We start from the raw sequence: 9,207 nt of genomic DNA, 5'->3' as shown, positions 1-9,207 counted from the left end.
TTTGTGCCTCCCAGCAGGCTGCCTCCTATTGTCAAGACTGGCCTTCAGCAAGGTGTGCCACCGTGGCCTGAGTGGTTTTCTGCTGAAGTCCAGTGGATAGGCATCACCTGGGTGCAAAACCAGTGTCTCCAGGTAGGAATGACCTCAGCTGTTTGCTCCCTGTCTTGCTCAGGCTGTAGATGTGTCCCTCATCCCTTCATGCGTCCCTCTTCACTCCTCTTTTGCTTTCTACTTGGGGCTTGCATGTTTACAAGAGAGGTGAACCCAACAGAAACTAGTGTAGGCCAAAAGGAAAATGTGCTGAGGCTCACACAGCACAGTCATGTGGAAAGGGCAGGGGTGACCGCTTCATCTGATGCCCTTCCCACAGCCAGTCAGTTGTGACCCAAGGGGCCTAGGATAGGAGTGTTTCTCCATAGGGGAAGAGTAACAGCCTGCACCCACCACACACCCAAAGCCCTACATCCTGCCACACTCAGACCTCACTTCATTTGGGCAGGTCCTTCCTGGGTTGCAGTTTCCTTCATTGTTCCCCTGTCCCAAATACTCAAGTCTCTTTCATTAAAAATAAAGAACAGGCCAGGTGCAGTGGCTCACACCTATAATCCCACACTTTGGGAGGCCAAGGCGGGTGGATCACTTGAGCCCAGGATTCGAGACCAACCTGGGCAACATGACAAGACCCTGTCTCTACAAAAAAATAACAAATCAGCCGGGCATGGTGGCACACACCTGTAGTCCCAGCTACTTGGGAGGCTGAGGTGGAAGGATCACCTGAGCCCATGAGGTGGAGGCTACAGTGAGCTGTGATTATGCCACTGCACTTCAGCCTGGGTCAAAGAGACCCTCAAAAAAACAGGCTGGGCACAGTGGCTAATGCCTATAATCCTAGCACTTTGGGAGGCCAAGGTGGACGGATCACCTGAGGTCTGGAGTTCAAGATCAGCCTGGTCAACATGGTGAAACCATCTCTACTAAAAATACAAAAATTAGCCGGGTGTGGTGGCGCATGCCAGCTACCAGGGAGGCTGAGGCAAGAGAATCGCTGGAACCTGGGAGGCAGAAACTGCAATGAGCCGAGATCACACCACTGCACTCCAACCTGGGTGACAGCGAGACTCCATCTCAAAAAAAAATAAAAATAAAAATAGTTAAGTAATTACATAAACAGCATGTCTCCCACCCCAGGCCTAAGTTCTTCCCTGTTTATGAGAAACTACGTGAAAAAGCCTGTACTCTCTGTCTCTTCCCTCTTCCTCATTTCATTCGCATATGTTTCTTTTTCATCCCTGCTCACCAAGGTCACCTTGGTGCTAAACCCCAGGGATCCATGGTCTCTTCCCCTTTGTGTCACCGGCTGTCTTCTGCCTCTTATCCTCACCCTTTAGCTGCTCCTCCACTGTCTCTTCTCTCAGAGGTCAGGATTCTGGGTCTGTCTCTGTGGACCCTCAGCTCTCCTCCAATCCCAAGTCCCCCACATCCTGGTCGCATGTCAGGGTTTCAGAGATGCCTGCCTCCCACTGCCCACACCCAGGGGCCCACCCTCCTTTCCTCTAACCCTCCCACATTCTCTGGCCCCATGGATCTGCAGCAGTTCCTGCTGGCCCTTTTCCATTTTGTTCCTTACGCTGCACCCCTCTGCTGCCACTCCCTGCGTCCATGACTCCAGCTCACTTGTCTCTCCTTCACCCAGGTCGCCTGCTCAGTTTGTGCCTCTCTGTGCTCCTGCAGCACCTGAGTGTTTATTCACCTCTGAACCTCTGCTTTCCCGCCTGAGTATGCGCAGCTCCGGGCTGCAGTGACTTCATATCCTGAGGACTGGAGCCCCATGGTGAACAGATGGCTTTCTGTGTTCTGAGAGGGATACAAGAGTTCTAGAGTTCTAGTCTAGAAAGGACATCAAACATTTCTAAAAAGCTAAGTATGTTGCCAGAAAAAAAAGGAAAGCAGAGCTTTCCCCAGGAAGCTTAGCTCTCGTTTAGATTTTTCAGGAAAAAACAATCAAATTAGAGAATAAATAAAGGCACCCATCCCCCTTTTAAATGAACACCAGCTTTGAATAAAACGTTCTGTAAACCCCAAGCAGAACTAAACTAGTACATTGAACTTAGATTCATTTTCACTAAACCACAAAGCAAATGTTTTCCTAAAAATCACCCGGTTAACAAAGTCTGTGTATTTAAGCCAAAATAATTTAACTGAACATACGGGCCACACATTCGTTTCAGGTGCCTGCTAATAAGTCAGTCTGGAAATTCACAGGTGTGCCCATCCTGCCTTGGCTGCTGAAGTCCAGGTGTCTAGGGCTGACTGATGCCCATTATGCCTCCCCTTCCCCATCTTTGTCACAGGATTTGACGCACCAGCTCTCCTAATGACTCTGTCCACCACAATGCCAAGCCTGACCCTGGCCCTCCCATATGCTGTTCAGCCCAAGCGCGGAGATTGGCTATTAACCCTGTAAATACGCCCCTGACCCCCGGAGGCTGATGGCTGGCCAGGGAAAGCTGAGCTGCTGACCGCAGACTGGGAGGCAAGAGCCCACTTCCAGCAGCCAGGCTAGTTGTGTCTAAATCCATGACTGGGGAGGGGTTAGAGCCTTGAGGAACAAAATTATTCTACCGGCTGCTGATGGCCCTGGGAGGCTGCACTGGCCCAACAGTGGGGCCCCATCTCATGGGCCCGCTTCTTCGCCAGGAGAGAAGCCACTCCTGGGTAGGTACTGCCCCACCCAAACCCAGCCATCTGTAGTGACCCATCCCAGGTATGTGGATGTGGATTGTCCCACCCAACCCACTCTATAGTGAGCAAACAAGCCCTCTGGGACAGCGGTCACAGCCTCCCCTGTACCTCTGAACAGCCTGCCAGGCTCCCTACTCTTGGGCCTCCACTGTCCACCAGGGAAAGCCCTGAGCTGAGAGTTGGGGAACCTCATTTCTCCTGCCCAGGACGCAATTCTCTTTTGGCATCAGGGAGGGCTGTGAGGGCTTTCTAGGTCTCAAAATGAGGAGCTTGAAGATGCAGCCTGGGAAGTAAGAAGGTGAGACCAGGACATGGGCCAGCCAGAAGCAGGAGTCCCAGGCCTGGAGGCTCCTGGGAAGGTGGTGGGGAGGGAGCATCTGTTGGTGGCCTCAGGGCAGCAGCTGCCTGGTGAATGCTCGTGGAGTGGATGCTCTGGGAAGGGGGATGGGTAGTAAGCTTCTCCCCCTCCCCTCTCAAGACGTCACTGGAGTCTGGGGGTGGAGCTGCCTGCTCTATAAATCCTGGGGCCATCAGGCTAAGGTCCTGCAGCCGCCTGAAGGAGCCATCTCATCCACAGCTCTTCCTCGGTGAGTGGGGAGCCTTCCCTAAGGGCTGGGACACCTGGATCGAGCTTTTTCCTGGGTCCATGGTGTGCTGCTCCTCTTCCCCATTCCCAAGCACCTCCACCCCTGAACCATGCCAGAAAAGTCCCCTTTTCCTCTCTTCTCCACAACAGCTCTACCATCTATTGTGCTTGCTGTCCCTGGCATGGGAGGGATAAGGGGTAGAAGCATTTACCCCCATCAACACCACACATCCATTCCACATCCGCAACTACTATGAAAGAGAGAGCAGGCCACAGAGAAAAGGGCAGAAGGCCTGCCACTCTGGTTCCCTAGCACTGGTGCTCCAGACGTCCCTATATTGAGAACTCCCCTGACCATCCATCTATCCTCCCATCCATTGGCCTGAATTCAGGTCTCTGTTCCCCTCCAACTTTCTTCCACTTCTGGAAACTCCTTGAAGGAAGGATGGATGGGGCTTGGACAAGTGGGAGGGCCCTCAGAGTTGGCAAGGCAGGTAGCCTCTGTGCCCCGGGCTCAGGGAGAAGGCTGGTCCCCTGGAGCATCGTCCCCTGCTGGGCCAGGATCCCTAGGATCTGGACCCCTGTGTGCTTGGGACGAAGAGCCGTGGCAGAGAGGGAAGGGCGTAAGGAGATACCAAAGCTGCCCCGGGATGCCAGTTTTCCAAGGTGGCCCTGTAGGAAGGGGGGGGGATGTGGGGGTGAGGTAAGGCTCCTTGAATGCTGTACCCTGTCCATTAGAGCAGCCATGGCCAGTTCCAGGCAAGGCCTCCTCCTGCTCCTGCTGCTGCTGACTGCTCACCCTGGACCCTCAGAGGCTCAGCACTGGTCCCATGGCTGGTACCCTGGAGGAAGGCGAGCCCTCAGCTCAGCCCAGGATCCCCAGAATGCCCTTAGGCCCCCAGGTGGGTGTCTCCCAGCCTGATTGGAAGAAAGTGATGGCCGAGGGCTCCCCCACCCACCTGAAGCCTGAGGTCGGGGTAGGGAGGACAGCATCAGTTCCCTTCTAAGGAAGGGCCCTGGGCACTGCAGCAGGCAGCCCAGCCCAGGCTACCTATGGCCTCCCAAGTGATGCCCTGGCTCGCCTGGAAGACAGCATGCCCTGGGAGGGCAGGACCATGGCGTGGTGGTCCCTTCACAGGAAGCGACATCTGGCACAGACACTACTGGTGAGTGGGATGAAAGGTCCCCAGCATCAAGACCAGCCACTGGTCATCAGTGGCCATTGTAGCTTAGGGTTGGATGCTGGGAGGGTGGGGAGAATGAAACACCACTGAGAATGCCCCCTGCCACAGCACCACCAATCATTTCTCAGTGCCGCTACTGCACACAGCAGGGTGCTGTCTGCTATCCTTCCTATTTCCCAGGAGGATTCTAGACAACTTATAAAACACTTAGGTTAAAGACTGAAGTCACTAGTAGAGTAGGAGAGAATTGAGCCAATGACTGTCTTGAAATGGACAGACCCTGGGCCAGTGGAAAGAGGTGAGGGATGCAACCTCACACAAATAGACAACAGGGCTAAGAGGACCAGGTGGTCACTGCCATGTGCACTAGGAACATCTCAGGGACTGCAGAGCTCCCCAAGACATAGCAGAAGGCAGACGTGGGGAAATGGTTACTATTTTGCAAATCAAACATATTTAAAGTGCATCAGGAAAGCAGGATAACTAAAGAAGAAAGTGGTAAGTTCCTATGAGGCCAAATCTTACCGCCTGATTTATGTGTACGGGCTCAGGTTTCTATGCGTCAAGCTTGTTTAGGGTAGACAAGAGGGCATGCCCAAGGGAGCTGGAGATCCCCACACCCGCTGGATCCTCAGGCTTCTAGGGGAGGCGGGGGCGAGTCCAGCTCTGGGAGGCCAGGTGGGGACGGGGGGACGAGAGGGGAGAGGACCGGGAAGGTGGCAGCTCGGCGGTCAGAAGACTAGTGTCTTGAAGCCTGACCGCCACCTCTCCCTCCGCAGCCCGCAGCCCGCAGCCCGAGAGCCCCGCCCCGCCCCACCGTCCTCCAATAAACTGTGAGGTTCTCCGAAGTTGTTGCCTCGAATTCTGTCCTTCGTCCCCTCCCTCTCTTCCCCGCTGAGACCTTTCCCTGCGTGGGGGCTGGAGGGAGGCGAGTCCGGCCCCGCGGGCGGGAGGAACGAAGGGATGGCCCAGGACCCTGGCTGGAGGGCTGGGCCAGAGCCTGGGGGCTGGGTGCGGACGTCCGCAGGGTCGCCGCTTGGGTTCCAGAGGCCACACGGCCGGGCGAGGTGTGAGGGACAGCCCGAGGACTACAGGTCCCAAGGTGCCCCGCGCCGCTTCCGGGGCACGGTGGAGCCCCGGCAGCGCGGCCGCAGTGAGGAGACACGGCCATGCTACGCGCGCTGAGCCGCCTGGGCGCGGGGACCGCCTGCGGGCCCCGGGCCCCGCTGGTGCTGCCAGCGCGCGGCCGCAAGACCCGCTACGACCCACCCGCCAAATCCAAGATCGGGCGCGTGAACATGCCGCCCCCAGTGGACCCTGCGGAGTTCTTCGTGCTGATGGAGCGTTACCAGCACTACCGCCAGACCGTGCGCGCCCTCAGGTGTGCGGCCGGGGGGAGGTGGCCGTCCGCGCGCGCTGGGGACGGTGGGGGCGGGCGAAGGTGGGGGCGGGCGAAGAGGGTGCCGATTCCTGCCGCCTCTGCACCCAGGATGGAGTTCGTGTCCGAGGTGCGGAGGAAGGCGTACGAGGCCCGAGCCGGGGTTCTGGCGGAGCGCAAGGCCCTGAAGTACGCCACCGAGCACCGCGAGCTGATGGCCTGGAACCAGGAGGAGAACCGGCGGCTGCACGACCTGCGGTGCGTGGGGCGGGAGGCGGGGCGGGGCGGCCTGGCCGGCCTGGGAGAAGCCCGGGCCCCGCTCAGCCTCGGCCCCTTGACCCTCACAGGATAGCGAGGCTGCGGCAGGAGGAACAGGAGCAGGAGCAGCGGCAGGCGTTGGAGCAGGCCCGCAAGGCCGAAAAGGTGCAGGCCTGGGTGCAGCGCAAGGAACAGGAAGTGCTGCAGCTGCAGGTGGGCAACGCCTCCGGAGGGTGGTACTCCAGTCGGTTCGCGGCTTGCGGGGGACTGGGAATTCTGGGTACCGCGACGCCGGCGCTGGCTATGTGCAGACTTAGAGTTGGCAGGTCAGGCTTTGGGAGAGGAGAGAGAGTGCCAGTCAGGCGCAAAGACCCAGAGGGGGGCCGAGTAATTGGACAGTGTTCAGGTGCTTAGCAGGTCTGTGGGAGGGACCCTGCGTTCCACAAAGAGGTTGTATTTTGCATAACAGGTGATGAAGCCATGAAGGGTTAAATATTTCAGGCTGGGATTAGCAAGTGTGTGACTTAAAAGCAGGGAGACCACTTAGGAGTAATGCAGTGAGAATGGATGAGGCTTGATTTAAAGTAATATAAGGGTGGCTAGGAGCGGTGGTTCACACCTGTAATCTCAGTACTATGGGAGGCCTAAGCGGTCGTATCACTTGAGTTCAAGAGTTCGAGTCCAGCCTGGCCCACATGATGAAGCCCCGTCTCTCCTAAAAATAGAAAAATTAGCCGGGCGTCGTGGTGTGCGCCTGTAATCCCAGCTACTCGGGAGGCTGAGGCATGAGAATCGCTTGAACCCAGGAGGCGGCGGTTGCAGTGAGCCGAGATGGAGCCACTGCATTCCATCCTGGGCGACAGTGAGACTCCGTCTCAAATAAATAAATAAATAAAGTAATAGGGGGAAGGACGAGTTAGAGTGATTCAGAACGGACCACTGAGGGACGGATTTCACCTACCAGGACGTGAGATTTTCATAGCTGGCGCTCGGGGCTATGGCTGAAGTGTCTGAGAAAAGAGCAATGTGGCAAAGCAACCTGATATCACTCCACTGGGAGGCCAGAGGGGCTCTCAAAGAGAACCTGGGCTCCAGGCATGCTTCCCCAGGGAGAGTGGCAGCTGCTTTCTCAGTGGGGTGAGAGGCCAGCAGGCTGGGTGGGCTGGCTGGCTGGCATGTGCCCGGGGCTCCTGTTCAGCTGGGCTTTTCTCTCCCGATAGGAAGAGGTGAAAAATTTCATCACCCGAGAGAACCTGGAGGCACGGGTGGAAGCAGCATTGGACTCTCCGAAGAGCTACAACTGGGCCATCACCAGAGAGGGGCTGGTGGTCAGGTCACAACGCAGGGACTCCTAGGGGCCCAGTAAAGACAGTGCCCGCCGAGGGACCATGTTGGTATTGTGGTGGAAGAGTTGGGCCTGACCTGGAATAAAGCAGTTGGTGCTGCTTATGAGGACGGTTCAGCCTTATCCAGCACAGCCTTCACGTTTTGCCCTCTGCTGTCAACACTTGGTCAGAAACTTCCAAACACAGCGCCCTGTTCTGCCCCTGTGTACAGCCTCAGCACACCAGGAGACCCGAGAGTGGTTTCCGTCTCACAGAGGGTCCGACAGGGCCACAGCCCCCTCAGCCTGCCAGGTCATCCGAGTATCATCAAGAGTAGTGATGGGCAAATTACAGTCTGAGGGCCAAACGTGCCTGCTTCCTGTTTTTGTAAATAAAGTTTTGTTGGAACACAGCCATACCCATTCATTGACTTCTTTTTACTACAGTGGCAAAGACAAGTAGCAACAGAGACCATATGAATTGCAAAGCCTAAAATATTTAACTTTTTACAGGAAAAGTGTAGTGATCTCTCATCTGGAGCTTTAGGGCTCTGGCCTGGAGCAGATGTCACCCAGGACCTGAGCCACAAGCTAACCATTGGCCAGGGGCCTGCCTCTGCTCTATACTGGGCTTTGCTGGCCAGAATCTGGTGTACCCAAGACCCAGAAGGCAAAGAGGAGACCGCATTTCTTCTGGGTTCCACAAAGAGGTTGTATTTTACCCTACAGGTGATGAAGCCATGAAGACTTAAATATTCCAGGCTAGAATTGGCAGGTGTGTGACTCAAAAGCAGGGAGACCATTAGGAATGGGTCTCTCCACCCATGGCCTCAGTGACTACATTTGCCCTGGCATTGCCAGCGCCCTTGGGCCACCCAGCAGATTGCTGCTGGCAGGGGAGACCTGGTTGACCAAGATTTTATAAGGTTAGTGTGGCTTAGCAAGCACTTGAACCAAACTCTGTGGGAACCGGGACTGCCTAAGATGATGAAGAGAGTATATAGATCCGTAGTCCCGGTTCAGATGCAGGCCCTCAAGCAGTGTCTGGGATGAGCTGGAGGAATGTTTCTCAACCAGAGCAGCTTCCATTTGCTGCCATGCACATGAACTCCAGCTTCTCTCCATGACTCCCACCTTGCAGGGAAGGCCTAGGGACCCCCAAGAAATGAAAACCTTTTAGGGTATATGGGCAACTCTTAATGCAGGTGAGAAAGCAGGTAATAAGGTGCAAGCAGAGGTGGTGCCTGGCACCCAGCCCTCCTCAGAGCACTGCACTCCTGAGAACCTTGGCCTCCCTCCTCAGGCCGGTAATAGCTCTTCTCCCCTGGCGACAACTTTAGCCAGAGCACAGTGGCATCCCTGCTTTTAGGTGCGAGGCATCTGGAGTGAGACCTGATGGGCACACGTGGTTTGATGATGTCTTCCATGGCCTCCGGCTTCTTCATGGTGAAGAGTGGGCCATCTGGCCCCCCGCACTGGAAGAAGCCTTTGGTGATGTGGCACATAGGCCCATGTTAGGAAGTCTGGTTTTATGTAACATACTCCTCCCTGGACCTCCTTGTCTCCATCTTCCAGTTTCATTCTTTCCAAGGCCTCTGTACCGGGATCCAGACATAAGCCATCTGTTCAGACAGAGGACACGCTGACCTCGAAGCTCTGTCTTTGGGCTAATTCCACTGCTGTCCGGCATGGGGCTGGAACTCAGCATTCACTGCTGATGCCGTTATGTCATGCA

General features: G+C 55.9%; 2 protein-coding genes across 2 annotated transcripts; both read left to right on the top strand.

The window, feature by feature from the left end:
- The first annotated feature begins 1,198 nt into the window (after positions 1–1,198).
- LOC116418502 (progonadoliberin-2) lies at positions 1,199–5,349 on the top strand. Its single transcript, XM_031934404.1, has 4 exons — positions 1,199–3,329; positions 4,067–4,230; positions 4,358–4,494; positions 5,299–5,349. The coding sequence occupies exons 1-4, from the start codon at positions 3,187–3,189 to the stop codon at positions 5,347–5,349; spliced, it is 495 nt and encodes a 164-aa protein (XP_031790264.1). The 5' UTR covers positions 1,199–3,186.
- Positions 5,350–5,557: 208 nt separating this feature from the next.
- LOC113223575 (28S ribosomal protein S26, mitochondrial) lies at positions 5,558–7,889 on the top strand. The gene is made up of 4 exons (XM_026452991.1): positions 5,558–5,893; positions 6,002–6,148; positions 6,238–6,361; positions 7,369–7,889. Exons 1-4 carry the CDS (start codon positions 5,682–5,684, stop codon positions 7,501–7,503), a joined length of 618 nt encoding a protein of 205 aa, XP_026308776.1. The 5' UTR covers positions 5,558–5,681; the 3' UTR covers positions 7,504–7,889.
- Positions 7,890–9,207: the final 1,318 nt, after the last annotated feature.

Source organism: Piliocolobus tephrosceles, chromosome 17, assembly GCF_002776525.5.
Source record: "Piliocolobus tephrosceles isolate RC106 chromosome 17, ASM277652v3, whole genome shotgun sequence".
In the NCBI taxonomy this organism is placed as follows: Eukaryota; Metazoa; Chordata; class Mammalia; order Primates; family Cercopithecidae; genus Piliocolobus; species Piliocolobus tephrosceles.
Note: the sequence above shows the minus strand (reverse complement) of the source record. Positions and strands in the feature narration are given on the sequence as shown.